Below are 14,082 nucleotides of genomic sequence, written 5' to 3' on the forward strand. Positions count from 1 at the left end.
AGAGCCTCGAATCGAAGGAGAGAAAAAACGGAATCATTGGGCGACAATGGGGGATTTCAACCTTGCTCTGTTGATCGTGGCGATCGTGGTGTGCGTGATCGTGTTCCTGGTGAACGTGTACCTTCTCGTGAACTACCAGCATCCTGATGACAAGAACCAGGCATACTTCCCCAAATTCGTCGTCGTTTTCGGTCTCTCTGTCGCCGCAATCTCCATTCTCATGCTCCCGGCAGATGTCGCGAACCGGCAGGCGTGTCGCCACGCGATCTACAATGGTGCGTGCAACCTCACGCTCCCGATGAAGACCTTGTGGCTCGTCGTGTACATCGTCGACGCCGTGCTTGTCTTCTTCGTTATTCCTTTCGCAATGTTCTACTATGAAGGCGACCAAGACAAGTAAGTATGCACGTTTTAATTGTATGATTTTACCTTTCAAATTTTAAATTATGTTTAAATTTTTTAATGAACTTTTTCTTTTGAAAATGGTGTGGCGTGGTTGAGAGAATTAAGAACTTACAATTACGAAATAGTTGAAAATGATTTAGATTCTTTGGCGCTTTTTCTACTGACAACTTATGATAAGGCGGAAAATTTGCAACAGTTAGAACATCGATAAAGTAGAAAGAATCACAAATTAATATGGTTTAGACTTTAGTTGGAAAAGGCTTGATGGTGATCGTTTTTGTAATGTAGTTTGATTTGAGAAAGTTGATGCTTTATTTGATTTTTTTTCCTTTTCCATTTCTTTGTTATGTGCTTTTGCAGGAGTATTGGCAAGAGGATTAGGAGTGCATTGTTGTGGATGGTGACCACTGCTATCGTGTGTGCTCTCATTCTGGGAATTTTGTACGGTATGGCATATTTATTTGCTCTTGTTCCTTGTTATGTTTTATATAAGTCTATAATAGTGGGTGGTTGGAATAGTTTGATTCCATTTCTGATGGTAGAAAACCCCAGATGACAGTCTTACATAGGTTATGTGAGTAAGTTTACGATAAGGATTTTTCAATTGATGGTTGTGTTTACTTCAGTTGTTAATGTTGAGTGGTTGGACATGTTTGGTGTACATTATGATGAAGTAGCCATATATTGTCTAAGTGTAACGATTAAGGCAAATGAATGTTAATCCAGTATAATAGTAGACGACCGTATAAAGCTGCATCTGCACAGGAAACCTTTGGTTCTTGCATTTTAGTTGGCCTCTAAGCTTTGGTTCTTGCATGAAGGGGCAATGCAATAGATTAGAATATGAAACCGTTCTTAAGCCTCCACCATTTTGGAGACTCATTCCTTGACACTGCTACCAGAATTCATGAGCACTAGGTTGCCAAACATCAATCTTACTTGTGCACCAAGGATTGCCCTCTAAGTAATTATGTGGAAAATTTCTTATTGAGTCTAAAATCTGACTGCCAAGTGTCAAATGATGACCAATTAGATTATCAGTTTGTTGAGTAAACTTTTAAAATAAATTGTTACTTGACGTTGAAGCCTCAAACGCTGACTGACTGTCTCTACTCAAATTCTGAATGATCTGTTAGGGCTTGTTGGGAAGGTGGACTTTACTGTCAGGCATCTCTCTTCTTCCACAACGTCATTTCCAAGTTCATGGAGCCTAAGTAACAGTCAACAATGCCTTGGAAATGGTGCCCGTCAGGTCTCTTCTTTTTTCTAATAGCCCCCTTTTACAGGATCTTGTTTCTTTTTGGAATTATATTTCTGTATCCTTCAACTCCTCCTCCTCGTTCTTTTTTTTCTTTTGCTGTTTCTGATTCTGGTTTTGCATTTGTCCTGAAAACAGTGTTCTGCATATTTGGCTAATCCTTCATCAGAGAAAACGTGGACCATGCGTACTACCTTCCCTGAATATGTTGTTGCTCTTGCTACTATTGTTGGTTCTGTGCTTTTTGCTGTAAGTAATTCTTTAAGAAATGTTGTTATCTAAAGTTAAAATTTCTAATTTAAGCAATGAATTTCACAAGCCATTTCATATTTATGGCTAAACTCTCCTGTTAATGATATTAATCATTGTTATATCCCCATTAAATCCAGATATTTGGTGGTGTTGGCATTGCCTGTCTTCCATTAGGACTTATATTTTCATTTATTCGGCGCCCAAAGGCTGTTATCACTCGTTCACAATATATCAAGGTGAGGGGTGCTCTTATAGAAGAGGAAATAAAAAAAATGACAACATGCTTGTTTCTTCTATGATATGCTTATATATTTAAGGTGTGGTTGGTTGGTTGTTTACTGTAGGAAGCAACTGAGCTGGGCAAGAAAGCAAGAGAACTGAAGAAAGCAGCTGAGTCACTTCATCAAGAAGAAAGAAGTGGTGCAAAGGGTAGGAAATTTCGCAAAAATGTGAAGTCAGTAGAAAAGGTAAACAAATACTGGTGAATTAACAAGCATTTCGTGTAAAATTTTATGTGAGCCCTGTTGGAATCTGCTTTGCATATCTTGATTTGAAGTGTGCTGTTCTAGATTGTGTTTGAAAGTTGTCTGCAGTGCAGTTAACGAAATGCTCTTCTGGTTTATATGCTTCTAGTTTTTCACTTACCTATCTCACTTAATTTGGCAGGAATTGTTTCAACTAGAAGAAGATGTAAAGCTTCTTGAGGAGATGTACCCACAAGGCGAACAGGTAGCTCTTGAATTTCTACCTTTCTGAATTACAGTCACAAACGATGAATAGTGTTTCTCCTTCTTACGATCCTGTATGAATGCAGGCTGAGACAACATGGGCACTAACAGTTCTTGGATATCTGGGAAAGCTTGTTTTGGGAATTTTAGGGTAAGACCAAATTTGCTGGACTAAATTGAAACTGTAAATTGACAAGAATAGGAATCCTCTTAGTCTGAATAAAACCATTATACTAATGCCCTTCAACTTAATCTCAATACATTGTAAGATTGAGAGAGAAAATGAATATGTCTAGCAATCAGCTATACTTTTACATGTAATTAGAGAATGTTGTTTGGTGGATAGTTCTTCTTGTGATCTGTGCTAGATTTGGGGCTGTTGACTATCCATAGTGATTAGGATGCTTTTTGGTCTGTTTTTAATCACTGTTTTGGGATGGAAGTTTGTATGAAAACTAGTTTCCTGTGTAATTACAGGAATTTTTTCCCAATAAAAAAGGGTGCTATACCTGGCTTGTATTTTACTCTTCATGTTCATTTTTAAATGATTTAAGTATCTTCTGGGTGGTCTTTTAATTTAAGGTAAATTTTGTTTTTGCGCGTGTGCGCTTTTTTATTTATTTCAATGGTAGTTTACGGTAATATCTCCTGGAAACTTTTGCTGTGGAAAGTGTCGAGGATGTGACTGATGGAGATTGTTTATTCTTAAACAGGTGTTATGCTTTTCTTGTATTCTTCTAACTCAAGTTTCGAAAACTGTTCCAGGCTTATTGTTTCTGTGGCATGGGTTGCACATATCATCATCTATCTATTAATCGATCCTCCTCTATCTTCTTTCCTGAATGAAGTTTTCATCAAGCTGGATAGTATATGGGGTTTGTCGGAATACTCCTGCCTTTTTTTGTTATAATTTCATAAGCTATATAAATTACATTATGCCTTATTTAGTTATTCTGAATAATATGTATACTGCTTTCATCAGGTCTTCTGGGAACAGCCGCGTTTGCATTTTTCTGCTTCTACCTTTTGCTTGCTGTTATTGCTGGTGCAACAATGCTAGGGCTGAGACTAGTTTTCATTACTATACATCCTATGAAGTAATCAAATAGTTGTTAAATCTATCATTTTAGTAGCTTGTTTCTCTTTGTCCCATAATACTTATATTAATCACTCAATATGTTACCTATGCCAGATGGGGAGCAACTCTCATGAACTCTTTTCTGTTTAATGTGGGCCTTATCCTTCTCTGCTCCATCAGGTACGTAATGTGTTACTCATCCCAATGGGTTGCCATCTACAGATTTACGTTCACAATAGTGATTTTTATTCTTCTTTGGTCACATATAGTAGGAAGTTCAAGTTTTAAAAGAATACATTAGCGGTGTTAAAGAAATGTAGGCTTTGATTTTCACCTAGAAATTTTTAAGTTGAATTATTATTATTATTATTTTCAATTTGATTTTGTCAGTAGTTTGGTTATCAGGAGCTTAATAAATAGCGCTGTATATGGTATGGTTTGCGTCGGGCACTTTTCATGCTTTCATGTGCTTTGACTAAACTGCTAATAATGTTCAATTATTTCACTGTTTCAGTGTGATCCAGTTCTGTGCGACAGCATTTGCCTACTATGCCCAAGCAACTGCAGCACAGGAAATATTTGGCCACACCTTGGAGTCTCTGCGTGGAATTAAATATTTGTACAAGTGAGTAGAGCCGGAATTTTTTTCACTTTCCTGTGTCCTTTTAAGGGCAAATGTGGAACCTTTTAATAGTTTGCAAATATATACCGCACAGTGGGATGGTCTACTTTTTTTTCTTGTACTATAACAACAACAACGTCTTATTCCACTAGGTTTTGTATGTATAATAGTATTCACACACCCAAAATATATTGGATCAGTGTTCACAGTAAATATTTGATTCAGTGTTCACCATTTAATGGCTACATTTGTGTGTTGCATCAATAACTTATATGATGTTCATATTAGGAATGTTATGAATATTTACTTGTATTATTTTTTCCTTTGTCTATACTTTGCTTATATATAACCTGACAAAATGGCTGCTACGTCACAGGTACAACGTATTTCAGATCGCATTTGTTGTGTTGGCTGGATTGACATTTGTGTATTATCTTATCTTTGTAAGTTTGTGGCTTTAAAATTTTTCCTTCCTCTCTTTTATTCTTGTTAATATTGGTGATGCTGAATGGCTTTTGAATTTGGAAAATGTCAGGGATGGAGAAGAAGAAAGCCTAGTGGCAGGTTCCAATTGTCTTCATGAGGTAATGGTCTAAAGAGTATGGAACAGTGTCTTCTGAAGGGATCCCATTGTACAATCATTGTCACATCATATATCATTTAGAATGGTTTTTAGTATTCGGATGTGTTATGGCCTAGTTTTGTTTATGATGTATCTTGAATGCTAATATAGAGTTAGGCTGAAACATAATCCGAATAGAAGCATATTCCTGCAGTGTAATCAATCATTAAGATGGGGTGCCTGTGTTGTCACTGAGGTGTCTTCATTCTTTCTTCTCACACCTTTTGTATGTATTATTCTGTTGCTTGGTTTGTGTTACCCATTCTTCTGATTCTGTAATTGAATATCTTGTGCACACGTATCTCCTGGGTTTCTAGAAGACTTTGATGTAATTCAAATCTTACCAAACAGAAAGTTGTACCAGTTGCCTTTTTATGCTCCATCTGTTTTTGTAGGCATGTTCATAGTGTTGATAGGGGATTATTTTATTTTTTTTAGTTTAATTGTGCTGTACTTTTCTTCCTCTTTTTTCCCCCTCAATTATTTATCTAGTTAACCCCTTTTGTTTAAATGGCTATTAAGTTGAGAATGTATAATTAGATGTCAGTAAAATGATAAACTGACACAGCAATCGACCATTTTTCTGGTGTTGTGGATTGGCATAAGTGTCACCCACTTGATCTTGCATTTCAAATTCCGCGTCCTTGGTTCAGAAATTTTTAAAAATTGTTTACACTTGACTTCTCAGCAATCATAGGAATATTCTAGACTGCATTACTTTTGTTTTTCACAATCTTACTTGAGGAAAAGACTCTCAACACAATCATCTATAATTTACTTATTTGGATGCAAAACCCAGTGGTTTATATTATATGGCTTGCAGCATAAAGCAAGAATATAAGTAATTAAGTACATTAACGTCACAAATTGATGAAACAGAGTTGACGCTAGGCATTCCCAAAACCACGAATAAACTTGTCTCAAGATTTATTAACACCTTATTTCATGAAACACTGCTAAAACTCTAGTCCCATTGAAAACTTTCCTGGAAGATCCAATTAGAAACATTTATAGGGGTCTTTGCATCAACACCAGTTGGATCATATGGTGAGTCTTCTGAAAATTCTGTTGCCATTGACTTCCAGTACAAACTAGGTTCCCAGTCTGCTTCTCTAAGAACCTTCAATATCTCTTTTGCCACAATCTTGCTTCCTTCAGATGCTAGATGAATCCCATCCCTGTCAAACACCATGCAAACAAATGAAGCAAGATTTTAACTGTTTTTCAAGTTTACTCTTTAAGACTTCTTTATGACCTCAACATATAGACACCCCTTAAGGCGAAAGTATGAACGTGATTGGCATACTTACTTGAAGCAAACATTTAACCAGTCATTCCTTTTCTGTAGTGCAGACCAGAGATCAATGGCCTCGACATTCATCTCGCGGCACACCTCCAAACATGCTTCGGAATATATTCGACAGGATTCGTTTGTCCTTCCTAAATCCCCCAGTTGTTTACTGGTTTTGGTTCAATCATTAGTTCATTAGAGTTCAAGATTAAAATGTATCGGAAAATAAGCTTTTACCTAAGCTAATCTGTCATAAAAACTTTTTCCTCAAAAGTTTGATTTTTATATCATAAGCTTGGACTTTATGACATATATATGCCTGACCCTGAATGATGACAAGGGTACAAAAACAAGAGGGTTGCTGATACATATAAATCATCTATGTTTGTCTAGTGAACAACTTAATCATTTGAGATAGACAGTTCATAAAATGGTGCCGTCTATGCTGAAGATAAAAGTCACCTGTCTATGTGACTACAAATATCTATCCTATTATATTGAGACGTGGAGGGTAGTGATTTTATTTGACCAACTTATCTTCTTGATGGCTCAGTTTTTAGTATTTTACCACAGTAGATTATCAAGACCGTTTTTAATTACTTTTCACATTAAACAGAATTTTGTAAAAAAAAATTAGAAGATTTTTAAATAAAAATAAAAAATTGAAAACAAATTGATTTAATTCGTTAGAAGCATTTGGGTTGGTTGGTGAATTGTCAACCCAATGTCTTATTTTGTCTACTGCAGTCACCATAGATGAGTTAAATTTAGATTTGTTAGTCAACTTATAGTCATTAGTAGTCACTGAATTCATAGCATCAAAGCTTATATCCTTGTTAAGCAGGCCTTGTTAAGAAGAAAATTATTTGTGTATCTAATAACTTAAAACTCTTTGATGAGATGGTTATATAGTCGCAAAAGATCCAACCTACAAATTAAAAGATCTACTAGCTTCATAATGCAATAAGTGACAATAATGTTAATGTTAATCTTAGAAGGTTTGAGGAACCTATTAGTAGAAGTGCAAGCATCTCTATTAAAACACAAATAACAAAAAATTGTGGACAAAACCTGAGTGTACTGCGGATTTGTTCCTCGTTGATGGGTGGAGAACTCAGAAATATTAGGCGAGTTTTCTTCGACAAGCTCTGGAAAGCATTAATGAGGTGAGATTAGTAGCAATGGATATGAGAAGTAATACACAAATATATTTTACTTTTAATTAGTTTAAATAAACTTCACCAATCTTGTCCCAAAAACAATAAAAATCGAGTAGAACTTCTAGATTCGAAAATGATAAATTTCTCTCTCACTATTGATTTGGTACTAATAAAAAGACAAAAGCTTGGTTTTGTAAAACTTTTTCTTTTCGATAGTACCTTATGAAAGGTGTTTTTTAAAAGACAGCTTTTTAAAAACTATAGCACTTGGATAACTTTTAATAAATACAAGCACGACTTTGGTAAAATAACTTTTAAAATTAAAAAGAACTAATAATAGACATAAATATAAAAGTTAAATTTGAAAATTAATTAATGTATGAGATTATATTAGAATTTTTAATTTTGATAAGTATAAGCCAATTTTGAAAGGTGCTTTTAAAAACACCTCTTTCTTTTACAAGTTGTAAGCACAAACACAAACACATAGTCTTTTCGATTTACCAAACACAAAATAAAGAACTTGTGCTTTTAAAAAATATAATTAAGCACCTCTTCAAAAAGTTTTACCAAACTAATCCTAATTATCACTCTTTTTTTTTAATAGTAAAAAGGTAATTTGTTATTTCAGCGTCTTGAAGGACGATTTTGTTTTCTATATTTTTTGTTTGAGACAAGATTAGAGGTTTATTTTATTCTAATTTCAGATGATGTCAAAGTAGTAATCTAGTGTGAAAGAAAGAAAGGTGTTTCTACCTTAAGATGGATGGCTATCTTCCTCATATTTTCCTTGTATTCTTGAAGGGGTACATGAGAACCAAGACCATGTGGGTTTGGTCGAACCGAATCATTGCCACCAAAGTAAACAATTACTAATGATGGTTGTACATTGGCATCCTGAGTTCAATAAATAAATAAATCATTGCCTCTTTGAATTAGTCCTAAATTTTTTGAAAAATTAGTTGTCCGGGATATATCTGATGCAAATCCAAAACTTTTGAAACAAAATAAAACTTACGGATATTATTGAAACTTTTAACAAACTTTAACGACAAAATATATACTTTATCCATAAATAAATCATTGCCTACTTGAATTGATTCGGAATAGATTTTATTCTAAGGCTGTTTGAGGGCATCACATAATCATTCAAGGATAGTTAATGCCAAAAACAACAATTCCTGGATATCGATGTGGTAATACATGGTTTGATGTCGGTATAAAATCATTTTAGATCGACAATATTGAACTAAGATTATTCAAGCTATATAATATGTAACAAAAACATGCATTAAGGATTCAATTAGTTACCTTGGGAAATACTTTATCAAGAACCTCCAAAGCGCGTCTTGAATTCCAACCGGAGTATCCTCGCAGGACTATATCAGCCTAAGTCAGTTAGATGAGTGAATTCAACTAAGTTGGAGAACCATAATATCAATGTAAATTAACTTTCTTTTTTTTTTTTCACAAACTGAGTTTAGGGTAATTTAGATGTGTATGTACTCCAAAATCAGTCTCTTTCCAACAATATGGCATTATTCAAATTATATGTGGAGTGCCGAAGGACCACCACCAACTAAAAAATCACACAATATAGTCATTAATATGACTTCAATTCAGATAAGGATATTATATTCCTCAATAATTCAGGTTTGTCTTTATTTTTTCGATTTCCACCAAGAAAGTGACCACCATTACTTAAGGAATTTTTTTTAGCATCCAAGTTAGTGTAATATTGGAATATTTTTTTCCCTAACATACAAGTTGCAACTACTCCATTGAATTCAATAATCATGTTTTTGGAGAAACTTTTTCTTTTTTCCTTTTGTCTCTGTCATACGAATCCAAATCTTATTACAACAGAGAAGTTCTTAAGTGCTCCCAGAGAAAATAAGTATGTTTGTTCTGATAGATTAATTATTTCTCATATCAAGATTAAAAATAATAATAAAATAAAAATTGATTTCGATTCAAACACACAAGAAATTCACTAGTGTCTATTCCATCATCACAAGTTCGTTCTTTAGTCTCTTCATCTTTGAGAAATGGACGAACTAGTGATGCCATCATATTAATCTTGGAGATTAAACCTGTCCCTTAAGTTTTAATCACTCATATGATAATAATTACTTAATTAGTGTAACAAATCTCAATAATAATGGGTCATACTCATGTCCACAAATCACAAGAACCACACGCTGCACATACGTATATATCTGAAAGATGAATTGCAGACATTTCATCATGGCCTATGTCAACACAACATGCATGTAACCAAAAGTCAACAAGTTCTAAACTTTATGAGATTTCAATCATTCATTCATTCATCAAAGTTTAATTAATTAACAAGAAGATAAATAGAATATATAGTAACATGAAATTAAATTAATCAAATTATATAAACTAAGTACCTTGCGAGCATACAAATTGGCAAGAATAGATCCCCAACCTTCATCACCAAAACTAAGTTGAACAATGGATGAACCAAACAACACAAATTCAGGCCTCACAGGTCCTACCATCTCTCTCTCTCTCTCTCTCTCTCTCTCTCGCATATAATATTACACTGGCACTGCCATATAGCAAATTTATAGACGAACATGATTCTGATCTGTTATTTATTTATGTATTTTTAATTTTAGTGTCTTCTCTTGTTGTCAACATCACAGTCTTTGATATCTCTAGTAGAGTGTTTGTAGACTATTATTTTTTATATTTTTGATAAGTAAATTAATTCAAAATTAAAATTTGCCTGAAATTAATTTATAAAATAAAATTGATATTTAGTATCATCAAGAATCAATAAAATTTTGTTATTTGAATAAATATGTTAATAAAATAATATAAAATTTTAATTAAACTAATACTAAATATTAAAAGAACAAATTTTATTTTTAAATTTAAATTATTATCTATAATATATAATTTTATAAATATTTTTATAAAATTTTAAATAAAATAAAATTAAAATTAGTATTGGAGATGTTCTTATCATTTTTTTATTTATAATAATTGAATAATGGTGTAATTAGTGTCAGTATTTAATGCTCGAATTTTGCATAGAAAGTAAAAGTAACTATGGGATTCCATTAGTTTTTTAAAGAAAAACAAAAAGTTACTGTATGTGATAAAAAAAACATAGTTGATTCTCTTACTTATTTAGTGTATATTTGGGGATAAGTATAGCTTTTGATTTCAATGCTTATGCAATTATGCTGGATTTTAATTTTATCTTTAACATTTTAGTTATTTTATTTTTATATTTAATATTTTAATTTTTTTTTAATTTGTTTATAACTCTAGATGCCGTTATCCTAACATACACCATGTCACCATCCAAAACATTAATATAAATTATTAAAATCAATATTGTGTGTGTGTGTGTTTTTAACTTATTTAAATAACTGAATTTAATGACTAATTTTAATATACATATAACATAATCGTGTATATATATATATACTCAGTTGCTATAATTCTATTACCAAAATATCATATCTTAATTTTATTTCAATTTTTAGATTAATTATTTAAATTTGTGAAACAATGAGTTAGTTAATAGGGTTAAGTACTGAAATCGTCCCTAAGGTCTGGGGTGAAAATCAAAATCGTCCCCGACCTTTTTTTGTTATTAAAATCATCCCCAACGTTACAAAACGTTATAAAATCGTCCTTTTTTACTTTAATTTCTTTTTATTGACCAAATTACCCTTAAAATTAATAAAAAAAAAAAACCCAACACCCCCCTCCCCCAACCCCATCCTGTCTCCGTATCTCCCTCTCTTCCCTTTCATCTCCTTCTTCCTACCCCTCTTCGAACCCTCCCTCCCAACCACAACCCCAATTCTTCCTCTCTCTCTTTCCGCCACCGTATCATCTCCGCCCCCACCTCCTTCTCCACCTTCTTAGCTTCTCCCTTTCCATCACCAACCTCAACCCTTCCTCCATTAACGTTGGTCTCACCTTCCTCATCCCTTTCTCCACCTTCTTCTCCCTTTCCATCACCGACCTCAATCCTTACTCCTCGACGACAACCATGTTCTCTGACTCTTCTTCGGCGCCAACTCCTTCTCCGTCGCGCTCTTTCTCTCGCAGCGCCGGCATGCGTTCTTCCTCTCACAGCGCCACGCCTCCGTTCTGCCTCCTGCAGTGTTGCGCCTCCGTTCTGCCTTCTTGCCGTATTGCTCCTTCCAGATTCAGATTTATTCTTCTTCCTGTTATGCTTCTTTGATTCTCTGTTTTGCTTCCTGGAGCTCACCACTTTCCATGGGGATCGATGTGGGTAGGAGGAGTGAGGTCAGTTGTGAGAGGTTGGGAAGGTGGAGAGCATAGGGTGGTGGGATCGATAGAAGCGTCTTCGAATTTGTCGTCTTCAGTCTCGAATCCCTCTTCTTTTTGTTCTTCAGAAAAAAAATTCTTTCTTTTTTTTATTTTTTTAATTTCTGTTGCTATTGAATTTGGATCTGAAGTTGCAGATGATGATTACTAAATTGTTGTTAAATTTAAAATTTTTGTTGATTTATTTTGTGGATGTTGTTCATTTTGTGGTTGCTGTTGCTAAATGTGTGTTAATGTTGCTGAATTTGTTGGTTAATTTATTGTTGCTGTTGTTGAATTTAGTTTGTGGGTGTGTGATAGTGATTTAGAGAGAAGGAAAGTGTGATAGTTCTGGAATCAATGGTGATGGCCATGAGAAAAAGAAGAGGGAGAGGAAGAAAGTTGCCTAGATGCAGAAGCTATGAACAGAAGCTGATAAGGATGATGAAGATGATGCAGAACATGATGCGTAGGTGTGATAGTGAGGGAGTTACGGGAGGGGAGAGGGGGGGGGAGTTTGCTTTAATTTTTTAATATTAATTTTAATTATTTTTATTATTAATGAAGGGTAATATGGTAAAAAAATAAAATTGAAGTGGAAAAGGACGATTTTATAACGTTTTGTAACGTTGAGGATGATTTTAATAACAAAAAAAGGTTGGGGACGATTTTGATTTTCACCCCAGACCTTAGGGACGATTTCAGTACTTAACCCTAGTTAATACTTAGTTATCAATAAATTCATCTTATAAGTCATTTATTTTATTATCAAACTTTAACCATTCTAAAAAAATCAACAAGTCACACACTAAGCATAGTAATTAAATTTATGTAAAATAATTAATTGATATTTTCTATTCAATCTTATAAAATTTAAAAAATTATCATTTTTTTATTTCACCAAAACAAGAAACCTTAAAAAAAAGAAAAGAAAAACTGAATTATTTTTTGTTTATAAATATCCAAACTTTAATTTTTGATATACCATAAATAGTTCGAACTTTATAAAAACAATAATCAATTTTAGCTCGAATGGTTTGCAAATTGTGATAATTATATTAGATTGCTTGTTTGTTTGTTGTTGCAAAATGAAAAAGACAAAGACATAAAAAAAATATACATGTACAAAAACACTAAAAACAATACATAAATATATGTAATCGATTTAGTTGTTAAAACACTAAAAAAAGACAACACATTTGTTATTAAAAAATTAATTTTGTCTCTAATTAAAAAGTTGTTACTAATTATTCATATTCTGGCTTATTATCTAACCTGGTCTAAAATAAATAAAGTCCAATTTATAGATAATAGCTAAGGTGACACCATACTCGACCTTACAGAAATCGATTGTGACGACGTAAGTTTAATCCTACTTATCTAAATAAGTAATCAACCCCTATTATCACTCTCATCCATGTAGAAGGAAGATCCCAACAATCTTCCTACCAAAAGGGAGTAGCTAATCCACCATCAAAGATGAGATTGTTCAAAAAATGATTATTGACTCTACACCTACACTTATAAATACCCTGACACTCTCAGGTATTCTTCGAATTCCAATCTACTAAAAACCTACCTAAAACTCTTGCTAACTTAAGTATCAGAGTCCGTTGCAAGTACTACCCTCACCTCTTCACGAGGAACTCGAACGACGACACCTCGACTCTAGAAGACGTCGGAAGCTACCCTAAAATGGGTCTAGACCTCACGTTCAGACCTAAATTCATCTGTTCCAGGTTGTTTCTAAAGAACACAATGCTTCCATGCTAACTTTTGATCTCAATAAAATACCAAAAGAGAATGATATCTTTTGACTCATGTTTGTTTGATAGTTTGACTTGTTTCCTGAAAAAATGGGACTGAATTGAACTCAGTGACTAATTGTGACCTTGTATTTGAATGTTGAATTCGATGAAGTAGCAATGAATTTATTGGAGATTAAACTCAAATTGACTTGAGTTATCGCAGTTAGTTTTTTGTAACTTGGAATGGTTTGAAAACATAATTCCTTTAAATTCAAGGGTTTTATATTTTTTATTTTCTTCTATATATGTAATTATGGTATAAAGAATATAAATATAAATTCTCAAATAGTGAAATTACTTAAAGAATTATGGTCTATTATCAAGACTACTAAATTGTTGAGATAACATGAATTAATTAAAAGACATGCATAAATTTTGGGTACGATATAGAATCCAGATTTATCATTATGCATATAATTTAAAGGAGAAAATTTCAACTTAGTTTAATTTAAACTAATGATTTAATTTATTTTGCTCAAAATTATTATAGTTGCATTATTACACTTTTATCATTAATTATTATATTACTAGTTACTAG

At 33.2% G+C, this 14,082-nt stretch overlaps 2 protein-coding genes across 2 annotated transcripts in view; one reads left to right on the plus strand and one right to left on the minus strand.

The window, feature by feature from the left end:
- The window catches only part of LOC107625746 (LIMR family protein At5g01460), a gene marked incomplete in the record, with an annotated part of 6,427 nt that extends 1,019 nt beyond the window's left edge, over nt 1–5,408 (plus strand). The window contains 14 exon segments of the mRNA XM_021116197.1: nt 1–396; nt 766–851; nt 1,542–1,657; nt 1,802–1,912; nt 2,053–2,151; nt 2,260–2,382; nt 2,582–2,644; nt 2,730–2,794; nt 3,409–3,518; nt 3,626–3,740; nt 3,836–3,901; nt 4,236–4,346; nt 4,720–4,786; nt 4,879–5,408. Of these exon segments, the coding sequence (XP_020971856.1) occupies nt 47–396; nt 766–851; nt 1,542–1,657; nt 1,802–1,912; nt 2,053–2,151; nt 2,260–2,382; nt 2,582–2,644; nt 2,730–2,794; nt 3,409–3,518; nt 3,626–3,740; nt 3,836–3,901; nt 4,236–4,346; nt 4,720–4,786; nt 4,879–4,926 (1,530 nt within the window).
- LOC107625747 (GDSL esterase/lipase CPRD49) lies at nt 5,660–10,029 on the minus strand. The gene is made up of 6 exons (XM_016328452.2): nt 9,831–10,029; nt 8,728–8,805; nt 8,173–8,313; nt 7,328–7,404; nt 6,276–6,425; nt 5,660–6,143 (listed from the first exon to the last, which is right to left on the minus strand). Exons 1-6 carry the CDS (start codon nt 9,972–9,974, stop codon nt 5,930–5,932), a joined length of 804 nt encoding a protein of 267 aa, XP_016183938.1. The 5' UTR covers nt 9,975–10,029; the 3' UTR covers nt 5,660–5,929.

This window comes from Arachis ipaensis, chromosome B02 (genome assembly GCF_000816755.2).
Source record: "Arachis ipaensis cultivar K30076 chromosome B02, Araip1.1, whole genome shotgun sequence".
NCBI classification, from domain to species: domain Eukaryota; kingdom Viridiplantae; phylum Streptophyta; class Magnoliopsida; order Fabales; family Fabaceae; genus Arachis; species Arachis ipaensis.